Genomic DNA, 16,702 nt, shown 5'->3' on the forward strand with positions numbered 1-16,702 from the left:
TGAAAATCGGCTCAAAACGACCTGTTTTCGTCTAACTTTTATTACAAGGGCTGCGAGAGAAAAAATAGCTACGACGATCTTGTAAAAGATAATTGATATAAGATTAAAATTGGAGTCGTGTAGATATGCCCACGTTGATAATATTTTGTACATATAATAGTATTCTTACTATAATTGATGATACCTTTTCGTGATACGACAAAACCTATAAAAATAAATATAGTTCAACCCCCGAGTTAAGAGAAATTTTTTGAGTTGATAGTTAATCCCGGACTTGCCGGAGTTTGACATAACTAAGACCGGCCGGGTAACATATCAAACTGAACCCGATTTTAAAATATTCATTTGAACCACCTGATTCAGATTTCGTCAAAAATTCTTAAGGAAAATTGTATGTTAAATTTTTCTTGAAAACAAAATTTTGGACATGTATTTTATTTTTGTATCAAAAATAAGCTTATTTTTTGTTTTTTCGAAAGTTTGCGATTCTCATTTTTTTTTGATATTTTGGACAATGCTTAAACCCGCATTCAATGTTGGCGCGAATTATAGAAAATACGAAATAAATATAATATCTTAACACTAATTTTTGTATAATTCGTCGCAAATTCGCGTTGAACTGTGAAATGCAGGGATAATCTCTTTTATCAAAAATAGACGCCATTTTTTAAAATTTTGGATTTCTTATTTCGCCGATAATTTTTTTCCGTTCACCTTGAAAAATAGTATACTTTGTCAATCAATCCTATTACTATATATTTTTCTCAAAACTGGATATGATCTATTTTTAAATAATAGTTCGAATCAAATTTCTAAAAAAATGATGTCGAAATCGGATTGGTTCCAAATTTATTTTATAGCTCAGATGGGAGCTTATCCCAAAAAAATTTATGTCAGATGCAGGAATCTAGTGTATTATAATTGTAAAGGAGCAACACAAAATATATTGTAAAGTGTTGGATATTGTTAAAATGCATAATAATTAATGAGTTTTAGGCATTTGAATATTCTTAGAATTGAATAAAAAATAACGACACTTTACTAGTAGGATTGGCCAAGTTCTGAGTTCAGGAATGATTTGTTTAGAAAATTTTGCTCAGCCCCAAGGCTCAGTTTCGGTCCCAACCTCTGAGCTACCGCCATATTTTTTGTAGACAATAGAGATTTTGGATTATAAATAAAAATTAAAATTATAATTTTTTTAAAAAAAACTGTGTTTGTAAAGGCTTGCCTCCATTTTTTTTTACTTAACAGAATTAACCTCCATTTTATTTAACACAAAAAAGCCTTCATTTTATATCAGAAATGCTTATGCATTACAATTTAATCACGATAATATACATTATAATAAAAAATTAATATATAAATTTATGTTATTAAGGCACTATATCTTTCCTTTTTCCCATTCATTCATTTGTTTTATTTGCGAAATGTCACGTGTTTTATTCGTAGAATAAGATTCTAGGCAACAATTTTGTATCCTTTTTGAAACATGAAAATAAGTGTTTAATAAAAATTTTGAATTTGAAAGTTTTAACAAGCCCTTTCTTTAAGTAAGAACGCAAAAAACCAGTATTTTTAAGTATAAAAAGCTTAGCGAAATTTAAACTCAACTCAACAAAATGAGCGAGTTATAAAATGTAGATTAAAATTTCAGTTGATTGTGATATTGAAAAAAAAACAATATTTTGTGATTAAAATTGCATAGATTCTATTTCCCGGATTATAAAAATAGTATTTAAATTTAAACTACCCCCCCCCCCCCCCCAAACAATGTTTTTTAACATCCCTAGCCTTAAACCAAAAGAGTCGCTAATTAGCAATTAAAAAAACGATTGTTAAACAGTTAAATAAACCAACTTCTAAAATGAGTTACAAAAAAAAGTTTGAATCAGAGATCTTCAGGCCAGGCCATGACCCTGGCCCAGCAGTATTTTAATTCTTTCAAATATACCCGAACCGGGCCTAAAAAAGTGTTTTTTTTAAATACCCGGGTCGAGCCATATATTATTAAAACCAAATATTTTATCAGGGTTTAATAACTTAATTTTGACACTTAATGCTGTTTAGTAGTGTTTGTTAAAAATGGTCGATTTTTTTTTTAAAAACGACTAACCTAGTATCTTAGCCAAAATAATATTAACACAAGCCGTGGAGATTTTGCGCATGCCTGTTAACGAAATCTCGAGGCTTTGCATAAAATTTTTTTGGCCAAAATATTGGGTTTGCCGTTTTATTGAGCATACTGTTTAGCCTAGGCTAAAAATATTTTGAACTAGGCAAACCTATTTAGGTTTGTTTAAAGTGGCTATATAGCTTTGTTATTTTACTCATTTATTTTTTTATAAAGGCTGTGACCTAGAAGATTTGTGATCGAAATTTTTTCCTTTTCAAACTCTGGTTATGTGAGGGGGGGGGGTAACTTAATTATAATCGTATTCTAAAAAAGTAAAAGTAAATAAGAAACAGCTTTTCTTGTGGAGTAGTTTCAAATAGTTGATACTCAATACTTGCGAAACTCTTTATGGAGACTTTGTGTTTAGCGTTTTAAACGGCTCAATTTAGCCTATTTTTTTTAAGAAGCCTAAAATATTATTACCGGACTCGTGAAATTTTGCCAAGAGATCACCAAAACGGGTGGGCCAATGTTGTGGGTAAAAATATCCAAGCTCGGTAAATTTACTTTTTGGCTAAATCCAGCCGTTTAGCAACATTATTTTGTGATATGTACGATTTTTAAAAAATTCTATATTTTACCAATGGTTGTAGAACGTTGTAGCATCTGTAACATAGAAGGACTGCGTCTACTGACCTATTTATAATACATTAAGGTTAATAAGGATAGATGGGGGGAGGGAGGAGGAAAGATATTAAAAATAACCACATTTTGAATAGTAATCAATGCTAATAAATAATATTCGCAAAAATTTTGGGCTAAAACTTTCAATGCGATATCAATAATAGAAAAAGGGGGATCATTGGAAAACTGGCCTACCTGGGTAAACTGCAGTGTTGTTAAAATAGCGCGCTACTTTTTTCAGTAGCGGTAGCTTTAGCTGGCTACTTTTTTTAGAAAATAGCGATAGCGGTAGCCTACTACTAATTTAGAAAGCGAAGTAGCGAGCTACTTTGCTACTTTCAATTTTACATAATAAATACATCTAAAAATTATTAAAATATATTTCTTATTAAATCTAAAATTATAATCATTTTATTTTATTATGAAATTTAAATTTATATTTAAAAATATACATTATAAATCTAGTTAGCATTATAAATCTAGTTATTAAAAATGTTTGAGATTGTTGAAGAAAGCGAAATTTCTTTGGAAAATGAGAAAAATATAGATTATCCTTTACCAAAATTCAAAAAAATACTTTAATCTTGAAGAAAAAATTACTATTGGATATCGGTTTCGATGCAAGAAAATTTTGTCAACCACTGGTAGAGTCTATGCTAAAAGGTATTGAGAAAAGGTCAAAACTTTATTTTTATTTTCTATTAAACAATTATATAAAATGAATGTTTATTGCTTGATTAGCCATAATTTAAATTGACTTAATTTACAACACAATCTATAATTTTAATATATATATAGAGTATTAATATAAAATTCAAAATTAATATATTATTAATTACCTTGTGTATGATAATTATATTTTTAAAATCTTTATTAATCATAATTTAATGCTTATTTTAATATTTTTTTAAAAATGAATCTAAATTTCAGATAAATTTAAATTTTGAAATTAAAAAGATATTCTTCTTATTTTATAATTAATACAATCGCTTTATATAAATTAGATTTCCAGATCTGAATGATGATGATAATGTAATAGCTGCTATCGTTCATCCTAGTTACAAGTTAAATTGGCCATACATTAATTTGACTAAATCTAAAGGGCAACTAGGCTGATGGTAACGTTAAAATATGCCATGCCTAACCACGATACTAATACTATAGCAAAATCGAAACCGCTCCATGGACGATTTTTTTGAAATAAATAATAATATTGAACCTCTAGATGCTTTTTTTAAATCTAAAAATACTCATTTAAATATCTTTGATGATTTTTTCATATAAAAAGTGTGTTTATTAAAGTTGCCCTCAAGTGCTAGTGCTGAACGATTATTTAGTAAGGCAAAGCTTATACTTTCTGATCGTCACTTCTAGACTTGGAGATGACAGTACCAAAATGTTATTATTATTAAAGTGCAATATTAAATAAATTATATAAAAATATGTAACAAATTATAGTCATGTTTTTATACCAATATTTTATTTGTGGAAATAAAGTTATGTAAAAAATATTTTAAAAAATAATCAAAATAGCGTAAAAAGTAGCTAATAGCGCGCTACTTTTAAAAGTAGCGTTTAACAACACTGGTAAACTGCCATTAAACGGGAGAAAAATCCTAAATATATATATCTAGTGTTGTCAGGCGTGTACACAGAGGGAAGGGACAGGGGAACAAATCCCCCCTCCCCCCCCAAAGCCAAAAAGTGCAGATGCCGGATATATTTTATGTTTATATTCATTTATATTTTATTATATTTGTTTATATCTGGTTCTTTTAAATTTTTATATTATTACCTTTTTCATTTACTAATTTATCGTATCATTTAATTTCATTTTCAAGTTTTCCTTGACGTAATATTTATCTATGATTTTCAAATTTCCCGGTATTATATTTTTTCACCATTTTCAAATTTCTAGTCATGGATATTAGACTTTTTTTTAATTTACTGAAGATAGTGAAAATCATACCAAAAAGCAAAAAAGTATACAGCGCGTAAGCAGGAATTTGGTGTGGGGGGAGGATAATTAAATTTTTTTAAAATAAAATTATTGTTATTTAAAAATATCAAGCATAAATTTTTTAGGACTAATAACTATTTCTAATATACAAATTTAAATTAATATGAAATATAAATAATTAAATATATAAACCGTTATATAAATGAATTATAAAAAATTAAATATATAAACCGGTATATACAAAATAAATTTGAATTAAAAAATATTAAACGGATATAACCGACCGCTAAATACTTTAAATAAATGTGAATTATAAAATATATAGTGGATATAACCAGGATATGAATGACTATAAAATAAATAACCCATAATAGAAATTTAAAATTTTTTGAGCCTTTAAAATTTAAATGTCAGAAATATTAATAATTATATTTTGTATGTACAAAATATATAAGACATTAAAAAATGAATGTACAAAAAATATTAAAGAAACATTATATTTTTATAATGTAAAATCCAATCTTCGTTGGGATTGAGCTAATTTTTCAATTATATCATCCGTGCTTGGCGTCAAATTCCTATGAATATTCAAAAGGGCCAGACTCTTCAATCTACTTTCAGAAGTTATACTTCTTAGGTACGTTTTTAATCTTCTTAAAGAAGAGAATGTTCTCTCATTAGTTGCAGTACTAATGGGAAGAGTTGCTCATATATATAATAATTTAAATATATTAGGAAAATAATCTAAAAGATGTTTGAAATGATGCAAAGCATCTATAGTATTTTTTGGGACTATCAACCATAGTTAATCTTATATACCATAGTTGGCATTCAGCTAATAAAGCATCATGAGATACATTAACGTCTTCATGATAAAAATCGCCAAATATTTTTTTTTTATCACCAACTGAAAAAGGTTCAGAGGGCTTTTGCGGAAGTAATATCTGCAGATTGGTAAGTGCAGCTTGACGAATTAAAAACCGTTCATTTACTTGGGTATCCAAAAGAGGTATAAAGACATTTATTTTATAATATTCTTCTATTGACCCTATTTTAATATTTGAACAATGAGCTTGCCTTGCTGCAAGCCGAGGGAGACAAATATTGAGCTCGTATTAAAATAATCTCTGCTATTCTCATTATCTCAATCAAATCAATATCAGGTTTTTAAAAAGTATTACATAAAATAGTTGTATAATTAAATAATTTATTAATACATTCTAATGTGGGCATTGAGCAGATGTCATTGTGTGCGCGATTTGTAGATACTCATAATAACATTATCAAGAAAATGTTTCTAAAATTAATTCCTGTTTCAAGCATGACTGGGTCTGCTTTAGCTGATGTAATATTTGAGAATCTTAAAAAAATTAAAAGTAATAATTAATCTTATTATAAAATTATTTTCAAAAATATAGCTAAATATAAATATGAACGTTAAAAAAATGCCCAACAGCTATATATGTCCACTTTCACTCAACTTAGCACTATCGAATTCATGTTCTTTACCATTGATATATATTGTTTAGGTATAATTTTAATTATTTAATTCAATTTTTATATTTACATCAGGTAAAATATCTAGCATCTATGAAATTAGATACCCCAAGCGTCAAAATATTTTGAACAGAATTATATCTGAAACTCCTTGCCCAACAAGGAGAAAAAAATTGCAAAAAGCTTGTCTAAAAAGATGGAGTCTTCGACATCAAGCAGTAACAGCTTTTATGGAGTTAGAAGAGCCGATTATTAATGCTCTTACAAAAGTATCACAATGGTCTGAAAGAGATATTTCTTCAGAAGCAAGCAAGTTACTGGCAATACTTATACCAAATTTTTTTTTACATTAGAATGTATTAATAAATTATTTAATTATACAACTATTTTATGTAATACTTTTCAAAAACCTGATATTGATTTGATTGGCAGAGATTATTTTATTAGAACTCAAGAAAATTAGAGCTAATGCTGATGAGGAATTTCATATTTTATTGTTGAATCAAGCAGAGCTATACGAGTTCAATATTTGTCTCCCTCGACTTGCAGCAAGGCAATTATCGTCCATATATTAATATAGGGTCAATAGAAGAATATTATAAAATAAATGTCTTTATACCTCTTTTGGATACATTTATAACCCAAGTAAATAAACAATTTTTAATTCGTCAAGCTGCACTTACCAATCTGCAGATATTACTTCCGCAAAAGCCCTCTGAACCTTTTTCAGATGGTGATAGAAAAAAATAAAATATTTGGCAGATTTTTATCATGAAGACGTTAATGTATCTCATGATGCTTTATTAGCTGAATGCCAACTATGGTATAAAAGATTAACTATGGTTGATAGTCCCAAAAAATGCTATGGATGCTTTGCATCATTTCAAACATCTATTTTCCCAATATATTGAAATTATTTTATATATTAGCAACTCTTTCCATTAGTACTGCAACTAATGAGAGAACATTCACTTCTTTAAGAAGATTAAAACCATACCTAAGAAGTATAACTTCTAAAAGTAGATTGAATAGTCTGGCCCTTTTGAATATTCATAGGCATTTGACGCCAAGCACGGATGAGATAATTGAAAAATTAGCTCAATCACAACGAAGATTGGATTTTACATTATAAAAATATAATGTTTCTATAATATTTTTTTGTGCAATAATTTTTTAATGTCTTATATATTTTTCTTTTACATACAAAATATAATTATTCATATTTCCAACATTTAAATTTTTTATACTTTATATGTAAATTTTAAAGGCTCAAAAAAATTTAAATTTCTATTATGGGTTATTTATTTTATAGTCATTCATATCCTAGTTATATCCACTTAATATTATATAATTCAGATTTATTTAAAGTATTTATATGCCGCCGGTTATATCTAATATTTTTTAATTCAAATTTATTTTTATTACCGATTTATATATTTAATTTTTTATAATTTATATTAATTTTAAAATAACAGTTTATATATTTAATTTTTTATAATTCATATTAATTTAAATTTGTATATTAGAAATAGTTATTAATCCTAATAAATTTATGCTTGATATTTTTAAATAAAAATTTCAATTATCTCCCCTCCCTTCCTTCACACCAAATTCCTGCGTACGCGCATGCGCGTTGTTAAACGGCTGATATTTAAATCAGCTAACTCAATAATTTATCCAAAAAATATTACTCAAGCCTGAAGATTTTGCTCGTAGCTGGCACAAAGGTCTAGACATCTATTAGCGAAATCTGGAGCCTTAGGCAATATTTCTTTGGCTAAAATCTAGAGTTAGCCGTATTTAAAAATAGGCTCAAAATGAGCCATTTAACAACACAATATATATCTTATAAATTGAACCGAACGAAAGTAAAAGAAAGTGCTGTTATTATTATTTTTTTCCTTCAAATTACAGTATTCTAGAAGATTGATTTAGAAACAAGAATGACGCCCATTATTTTCCCTCCTTCTATCTTAACCGGTAGATATTGCTCTAAACTTCTGGGGAAAAAAAAATTAGAAAATTTGAACTTCATAAGACTTAAAGTTCTAGCCAGAAAAAAAATTATGATCCTGGCCCAACTGAGGGCACTCCCAATAACCATGTATCCTTTCAAATTTAAACGAAGTAATTTTAATACGTGATAATTATATTTTTAATAAAATTTTTCCAATAATCTCGAATTTTTTTTTTATTTATTTTTTTATCGAAAAAAAAAATGAATGAAAGAAAAAAAAGGAAGGAAGGAAAGAAAGAAAGAAAGAAAGAAAGAAAGAAAGAGAAAAGGAAAGAAAGGGCAGAATCGGTATCTCTGTATAAAAAAATTAATGACTAAATTTTAGGGAAAAGAAATTTTGGGAGGCTCAAGCCACTACAAAATGAGATATTATAATATTGCCTAGAGTGACGATTCGTTTATTTAAATGCGTAACAATATAAATTAGCTGGTGGTAAGCCATGTTGGATTTCCCATTATAAACAAATTACATTAAAATTTTATTTTTGTTTTAAAGAAAATTAGTTTTCGCATAGGAAACCAAGATGGCGCGTCACCAGATGATTTTAAAAGTGTATTTTAATGAATAAATCCGCAGGTTATTATTTATTGGCACATCATGGCTCTTGTACGACAAATGGTAAAATGAAAATTAAATAGAATAATAAATCGCATTTAAAAAAATCAGTTATATTGCGTAACGAATCAATTTATGTTTAGAAAAAAATGAAAACTTTGGCATTCGAGGGTCATTGGGGTTGCCGATACATTTGTTCTCGTCGTCAACGTAGTCATACTCGTTAAAAGCGATTTCTTTGTTAGAGAAACCGTCTGTTACGATGTAGGGATAAAGGTGTCTACTAAATTCCTTGGATTTTAAGTAAAACATTATTGATTGATACAAAGCTATTAGAATGACTTTATATTCAAAAATCATCTGGCGCTACTAATCATGTTATGCAAACTGAGTCATGTGATCAAATTATTTTGAAATTCTAATAATCATTTTCAAATGCGTACAGATTGAATTATATCGTTAGGGAATGCAGGGGGGGAATCGGATGCCCTTCCTACATCATCCCCTTTAGATGGTTTTTACATCCCATAGACGGTGATCATATTCTGAATCGAGACTACAGGGAACCTGTTAAACCTCCATTAGCCGCTGAAGATGCCACCAATCCCCCATCACGTCGAGGAGGGATTGGTTGAAATACACAACATCATTAATTAAGGGCCATTAGTTAGTTTTTAAGTTAAATGGTTTAGAAATCTTTTTAAGGGTACTTGAGTGGGAGACAGATATAAAAAGATTTAAGACGAGAACGTCGTTCATAGCAACCGCAAAATACAGCGATGTCACTTAAACGACGCGAAATTCCTATCGTTAAACGATAGATCTGTATGATTCAACATAATTGTAATTTTTTGTAAATTAGGCATCGTTTCAGCGACAGAGCGGCGATCACTATAAAACGGGGCCCCTTTGTTAAAAATAAAATTCCCCTATTTCCCGCGGATTTATCTGTTTCATCGGGGTGATCATGCTCCGCTATTATTATGATGTCATTTTTTTTTAAAAAAAACAACGATGAAGAATTTCTTACTTTGCAAAATTGGCAAACTCGAGTTTGATTGGATAGTTTCTTGTTCAAAACTTTATCGTTCTCCATCTTCACTTTATCACCTATCCTATTAAATTTTTGTTTTTTAAAAAAAGAAAAGAAATATAGTGAAAATAGAACATGGCACTTTTTTTTTCTAAATTAATATTTTTCATGAATTGATTGTTTATTGGTATAGTTTGAGTAATGGTTAAAAAAAATCTGCTAAAACATTAAGGCGGGCATTTTTATTTATAATTTCTTCAAAGTTGAAAGCTAATTTCCCGAGACCTGTAGGTGGTAAAATTTCCGACCAGGTCTGGATCTAAAAAACATACATACATATACATGCCTAATACAGGATTTTTTTAAAAATCATACCATTTCCGGGCCGAGTGCCTGCAGATCTCTGATATAATTTTTTTATTTTAATAAAAGTCGACACTGAGCTGAAAGTTTCCGGTTAAAGCTAGATTTAACCATTTTTTTAGCCGCCCAAAAAATAGCGCAATTATAGTGTTAAGTAGCTCAACCGAGTGTCGGCTCAGTTCAAAAACTTGGGAGCCAAGTCACGAGTCATAAACTGTAGTAAGCTAACTTGAGTCTCTATTGAAATCTCTTTTAGAGTCTACTCAAGTCAATTATTGCCTTTATATTTATTTCCACAAGGGATCTTAAAAAATTGATCCCGTCTTGATCTACGTAACAAAAATCTTTCGCGAATTAGATCGTTGGTGATTTTGGGACAACGAAATCCGCGATGAACTAAATCTTTGCCGATTTGTGAATAACAAAATCTTTTACACGATTAAGACAGCTGTAGATCATTTTGTGATTATTAAAAGAAAAAAAATTAGAGGAATCTTGGAGACGTTATTTTTAATTATTATTAAAAATTTTTAAATGTAATTGAAGTTAACATTTATGAGAAACCAAAATGGCAGGTCACCAAATCTGTAATCAACGACCCTTCAAAATTCACTCTAATGAATGAAGTCGTTAGTCTAAGTAGATATTGTAAACGACTTCCCACCTTACCTCTCGAGGGTTAAATAAAAATTATGATTATTATTGTTACCAGATTTTTATGGCAAAAAATTTAACGGTATATATTTTTTTTTAAAAAAAAGAAATACATATGTTAGCGTCAATGTGTTATTTTTTTCAACTTTAAATCATTTTTTGAACGCGTTTTTTTTTAAATTAAAAACATCTGATTTTACCGGATATGTATCTATAAATTTCAGACAATTTGTTTTTGTGAACTTTTAAACTTAATTTAACTTTATATTAAGATTTTCCATATATATTTTTTTTATAAAATATAAATGACTCAAAGGTTAACAGCAAAATTGTCTACAATTCATAAGGGCAATTTGTTTTTGTGAACTTTTAAACTTAATTTAATTTATATTAGATTTTTTCCATATATTTTTTATATAAATTATATATCACTCAAAGGTTAACAGCAAAATTGTCTACAATTCATAAGGGCAATTTGTTTTTGTGAACTTTTAAACTTAATTTAATTTATATTAGATTTTTTCCATATATTTTTTTATATAAAATATAAATGACTCAAAGGTTAACAGCAAAATTGTCTACAATTCATAAGGGCAATTTGTTTTTGTGAACTTTTAAACTTAATTTAATTTATATTAGATTTTTTCCATATATTTTTTTATATAAAATATAAATGACTCAAAGGTTAACAGCAAAATTGTCTACAATTCATAGGGTAGGTATTCCAAACAGGTTGGGTTACATATCCGGAAATAAGATTTTTAAATTTTTTAAAAACAAGCTCAAAAAATGATTAAAAGTTGTTAAAAATAACAAATTGACGGGGGAAAAAATGGACGTTAAACATATATACATCATTTATTGTAATAATAAATTCAATTTAACTAAACCTGAACCCCGACAAACTTATGCAAAATCCTCAAAAAAAATATCGATTATGACAATTGTCACTTTTCATACTACATCTTTCACTGTAATTTAGCTTAGTTACAAAAAAAAAATTGATAAAAATAAACCATTTATCAAATTGAAAACTTACTCAATATGAAACATATATCACCCACTATTAACTTAATTTTTAATATTACACATAATCTAACCTTGGCAATAAAAGATTCTATTATGCACATAATCTCAAGATGATCGAAAAATTTTAGTATCTTAAAATCACGAAGGATCTTAATCGTTTCGAAAAATTAAGACCCAATGAAAATAACTGGTATGATTTGTTGGACGTAAAAAAAATGGAGAGAGACATTTTGTTTTTCTATTACGAACTTGCAGATGGCGTTATTAAGTGATGGGAATTCTGGTTGGAGGTTGCTCAGAAAATTGGATGTCAACACTTCGATGCTAGACTGATTGTGTACGTTCTGCAAAAAAAAAAAAATTTTGAAATGACTTTATTTTTAGCGAGCAAATATTCGACGCTTAAATCTTAGAACGGGCACTAAATCATAGTTTAAAATGCTATCACTATTAGTGTTGTTAAACGGCTCGGATTTCTAAAAATGGCTAACTCAATATTTCATCCAGAATAATATTGCGCAAGCCTGAAGATTTTGCTTGTAGAAGGAACAAAGGTTTGGATATCTATCAGGGAAATCTCGTGGCTTAGGCAATATTTTTCTGGCTAAAATATTGAGTTAGCAGTTTGTAAAAATCGGCTCAAAACGAGTCATTTAACAACACTAATCACTATCACTTTTGTTTATGATTTGTCCGAGCTTGACCCAAATGTAGAGCTCAAAAATTTTTGGTCGGGACCACTTTTGAAATAAGGGCCAGCTCAGGGCAGAATTTAAAATTTTTTCTTTGTCAGTTAGCACGAATTCGTAGCGGAGAATACAAAATAGGGCCGCTAATTCGTGGAATAAAATTTTTAACTTTTGTTCCATAAAGTTTACTAAATGTTTTTTCTGTGGTCATATATTTTTTTTTAAAAAAAAATTGTAATTAAAAGGTAATATTTAAAACAAAAAAAAACGTTGCTTAGTATCGAATCGGATGTGATGACGGATTTTAAATGATTGACGTGCATGTAATAAGCGATTTCCTTGGATGTAACGTCCCTTAATTTTGTTCGTTTTTTAAAAAAATTTTTTTTTACATAGTTAAGATTTATTCAAATAGAGTTGCTAACCCAAACTATCGAAACCGAGTCAAACCTAAAAACCCGGTTTTCCTAAATATATGAAAACCGGTATTTGGTTATATCTGTTAATCAGAATCAGATTTATTTTTAGTCCAAGAACCCATCATTATTTATTTAACAGAATTTGGAATTTTTTTTAAAAAAAATCGCATAAATTGCTTATAATTTTTTACTTATTCACATATAAAAAATTGCGATAATAAGTTGAAAGAATTCTCATACTTTAAGGGCCTGACAATAGTGACTCCGCCAACGGATTGCGAAAAAGTCTGATATAATTTAATAATAAAAAAATATGGTTGTATGTTTGACATGTGGGATGAACAAATTTGTAAATACTGTTTTAAAAAAAACACTCATAGGGAAAATTTGCCACCCAAAACTTAAAGTTAGGTGATATTTTAAAAAAGAAACTAATGATCCAATTTTCCACAATTCGGAAGTATTCATCTTACCCCCCGCGGTCTCATCTTAGCGGAGAAATAAAACAACGTGATCCTAAATTACAACATATGAATGAGTTTGTCTTATCATGGGTATTAAATACCAATAACATCCATCCCCATAGTTTCTCTTATTAATATAATATAATGTACCAATACCGATCCTAATTGTATCGAGCAGGATTCAAGTGCCCGATATATAAAAAAGATTATATATAAATTTCTGAACGGATAAGAAAAAGATGGTGATAATAATTTTTTTCCTTAATTTCCCCTATGGCTAGTTTTAAAAAAATACTTTTATTTTAATATAAATAATATAATTTTTCATAAATTATAGATATGATAATTAAATTTCTGGTAATATGAAAACGAACCACTTGGTTGGACATTTGGGCGCCTGCGCCCATGATAAGACTGCTCATTAATTCGGTCGCTATCAGAGTGTTATAATCTCCCATTAAGGCTTTCTTTATTTTCAGGTGTGAACAGGCATTAACGACTATATTTTTCCTATAAAAAAACATTAAATTAAAATTTAAGAATGTTCTTGATACTATTCATTTGATTTAAATATTATAATTATTATTTTAAAATTTATGTTTATATTTTTTGAAATCAAATAAGATGTTATTTTCTTTCTTATTAAATTTGAATAAGTCAAGCAAATTGATCATGATTTGTTATTAAAATATCAACAATAAAATATAGGGCTTGGCAAGAGACTTCTACACCCCCACCCCTCTCCCCTTACAAAATGAATGACAATATTAAACCCATATTAGCAAAAAGGGAAATTCAAATCAAAATTAGGAGAAAAAAACAGAATAAAATCAAAATTATTTCCTACCTCCTTTCCAAATTAAATGACAATCTTAGGTCATAACCCCCTTTCCCTTCACCATACATGTCTTAGTACCTTCAATGTTAAATTTTCTTCCTATCTTTAATTTATTGCCTGATTTCACTGGCTGGACCTGTATCTTAAAAAAAATTTTGGCATCTATCAGTCTGAGGTTTGTCTGTTTGCATAAATATCAATTATGTTAATAAAATTTGCATGTGCTGAACAATAATTTAAAAAAGTAAAATAAGAATAAGTTATTAATTTTTTTTAAAAATAATAAATAAAATTCAAAAATCTCAGAAATGGGAATTCTTAATTAAAAAATGCATGCTAGCTAAAATCACCCACCAATATAATTGATTGGACCACTTAATAATTCATCTAATTTTAATCACGTCCAATAGGCCCTAACTGATTGTTTAGCATATGAGATTAGATTAGACTTTTAAGTTTAGTCTCAATTTAAGATTCAGATTATTTTTTAGGACTAAAACTTGCCTAAATAAGTTTGGAGTTGGCCAAAGTTTAATGGTTTAACAAAATTAAGACCACTCCCTATAATGATTTCATAATGGAAAAAAAGTGGCTAAAAATATTAACTATTGTTTATCAGTAATACTTGATTATTTTGATCAAGGTTTTTCGAAATGGGTATTTGTTATTGGGTAAATTTAACAATAGGTTGAGAGGTGATTCATGTGGAGTATTATTAACAAATTGGTGTCTTATTTTTAAATATTGAGATACATCTGTAAATAAAGGCAGTATCCTCTCATTATTAGTAAATTTTTCATCATAATTATAATGGACCTGAAAAATATTTGATAGTTAGAAATATTTAAATAATTTAATTTAACTATATCCAGAAATGTTATAAATAGTGAATTGATATCTATGAGAGGTCTATACATATCTAAAATTTTATTTATATTTTTTGATATATAACAAGTGCATTGCTTTTCATTTGATAAATTATCAGAATCAAAATAGGAACAATTACTATCATATTGCTTGCCTAATGTTGGTATATAATCTATAGACAAAAAATCATAAATATATTGTAATATTTACTATACCATCGATATAGAGATATATAGGTTTAAAATTTAATAAAGAATTCCCAGTTTTAAAATCTTTTTTAACCTAAATATATTGTGCTATATATAATTTCAATAAAATTACAGTGATATCTATTAAGTGCTTTAAAACAGATGAGCATCTTCCACCTGACAGAGGTACTAAGACAATTTCACCCTTCTCTATCATCCTGTATTTACCAAATGTTGCTCGAAATTTATGTTCAAAATAACTATTAAAGCAGTCCTTACCTAAAATAAATATCAAACGATATTTTTTATAAAAAATATTTACAAAATGGATCTTTTTGTCTAGCAACTATACATGAGGATTTATCACATTTTCTGCATTTCATCTGACACATGATTTTTTGCAGTTGTGATAATTTCCTCATACGAGAGACACTTATCACCTGCCATATACATCGTCAGGTCTAAAATTTTTACGTAATGTTACTGTTGTAGTATTATGTGTTTTTAAATTATTATTAAAATAATGTCAAATATATTGTATTTTTATATGAAAAAGAAATGAGGTCAAAGATATATTGTATTTTTATATATGAAGAAGAGATAATGTGAAATTTGTAATTTATTTTTATTTAAAAAAGAAATGTTTATTATTTTATTTTATTTTTTTCGCGTAAAAAAGAGGATTTTTTTTATAAGAGGAATTTTTTTCTATAAAATGATTTTTGTTATGAAATATAGATTATATAAATAAAATTGTCAGTAGTATATAGTGGAATTAACCGAATCTATAATCATTAACTAGTCTAATTAGTTATAAGAAGGCTACAAAACAATAGAAAAATGTTATAATTATGATATTTTTTTTCCAGATCTTTATTATTTTCATTTTCAGATATTTCTGATAGTTATTTTTCTGATCTTATTTAATATTTTGGCAACTCTTTTTAAATGGTTTTTGTTATTATTTTAATTCGATAAAAATTAAAATATTTTTACATAAAAAAAATGATTCAATATTTCTGTGTATAAAAAAAAATATATCAAAATTTATATAAAACTTAATACTAATTTACGATAAAAATAATAATCTTTCTTTTGTTGATTAAGTAAACAAAGTACAAAATTAAATTAGCAATCAAGAGTGGTATGTGGGGATTGTCAGTGGGAGAATTAGTAATGTTATATAGGAGTTCAAATAGATAATAAAATAGTTGATGTCCACATAGATCAATTTTTAATTGGATTTTCAATTATTTATCAGTATTTTTATAGTTTTTTGTTTCCATCTATATGTAATTTATTTGTTGCATATTAATCCTCTGAACCAA

General features: G+C 27.6%; 1 protein-coding gene across 2 annotated transcripts; it reads right to left on the reverse strand.

The window, feature by feature from the left end:
- Positions 1–1,312: 1,312 nt before the first annotated feature.
- LOC135931961 (cytoplasmic tRNA 2-thiolation protein 2-like) lies at positions 1,313–15,778 on the reverse strand. 2 transcript variants are annotated; one of them, XM_065469281.1, is made up of 13 exons: positions 15,697–15,778; positions 15,508–15,653; positions 15,402–15,468; positions 15,183–15,358; positions 14,945–15,135; positions 13,856–13,991; positions 13,258–13,304; positions 12,868–12,952; positions 12,159–12,253; positions 9,861–9,945; positions 8,988–9,121; positions 2,758–2,812; positions 1,316–1,481 (listed from the first exon to the last, which is right to left on the reverse strand). In XM_065469281.1, the coding sequence occupies exons 1-13, from the start codon at positions 15,764–15,766 to the stop codon at positions 1,443–1,445; spliced, it is 1,326 nt and encodes a 441-aa protein (XP_065325353.1). In that variant the 5' UTR covers positions 15,767–15,778; the 3' UTR covers positions 1,316–1,442. The 2 variants fall into 2 exon arrangements, with proteins under 2 accessions (XP_065325354.1, XP_065325353.1); XM_065469282.1 differs by lacking the exon at positions 8,988–9,121 and having other exon boundaries at positions 1,313–1,481.
- Positions 15,779–16,702: the final 924 nt, after the last annotated feature.

This window comes from Gordionus sp. m RMFG-2023, chromosome 1 (genome assembly GCF_954871325.1).
Source record: "Gordionus sp. m RMFG-2023 chromosome 1, tfGorSpeb1-WG-v2, whole genome shotgun sequence".
Lineage (NCBI taxonomy): Eukaryota > Metazoa > Nematomorpha > Gordioida > Chordodea > Parachordodidae > Gordionus > Gordionus sp. m RMFG-2023.

Excerpts from the sequence above, each read along its gene's own strand:
- LOC135931961 (XM_065469281.1), bottom strand. The coding sequence starts at position 15,766 with ATGTGTCAGATGAAATGCAGAAAATGTGATAAATCCTCATGTATAGTT. Across the intron at positions 13,305-13,855 it reads CCCAAATGTCCAACCAAGTG|ACTTTTTCGCAATCCGTTGG; the intron begins GTTCGTTTTCAT and ends AAATTATATCAG. Across the intron at positions 9,946-12,158 it reads CTTAATAACGCCATCTGCAA|GATAGGTGATAAAGTGAAGA; the intron begins GTTCGTAATAGA and ends AAAATTTAATAG.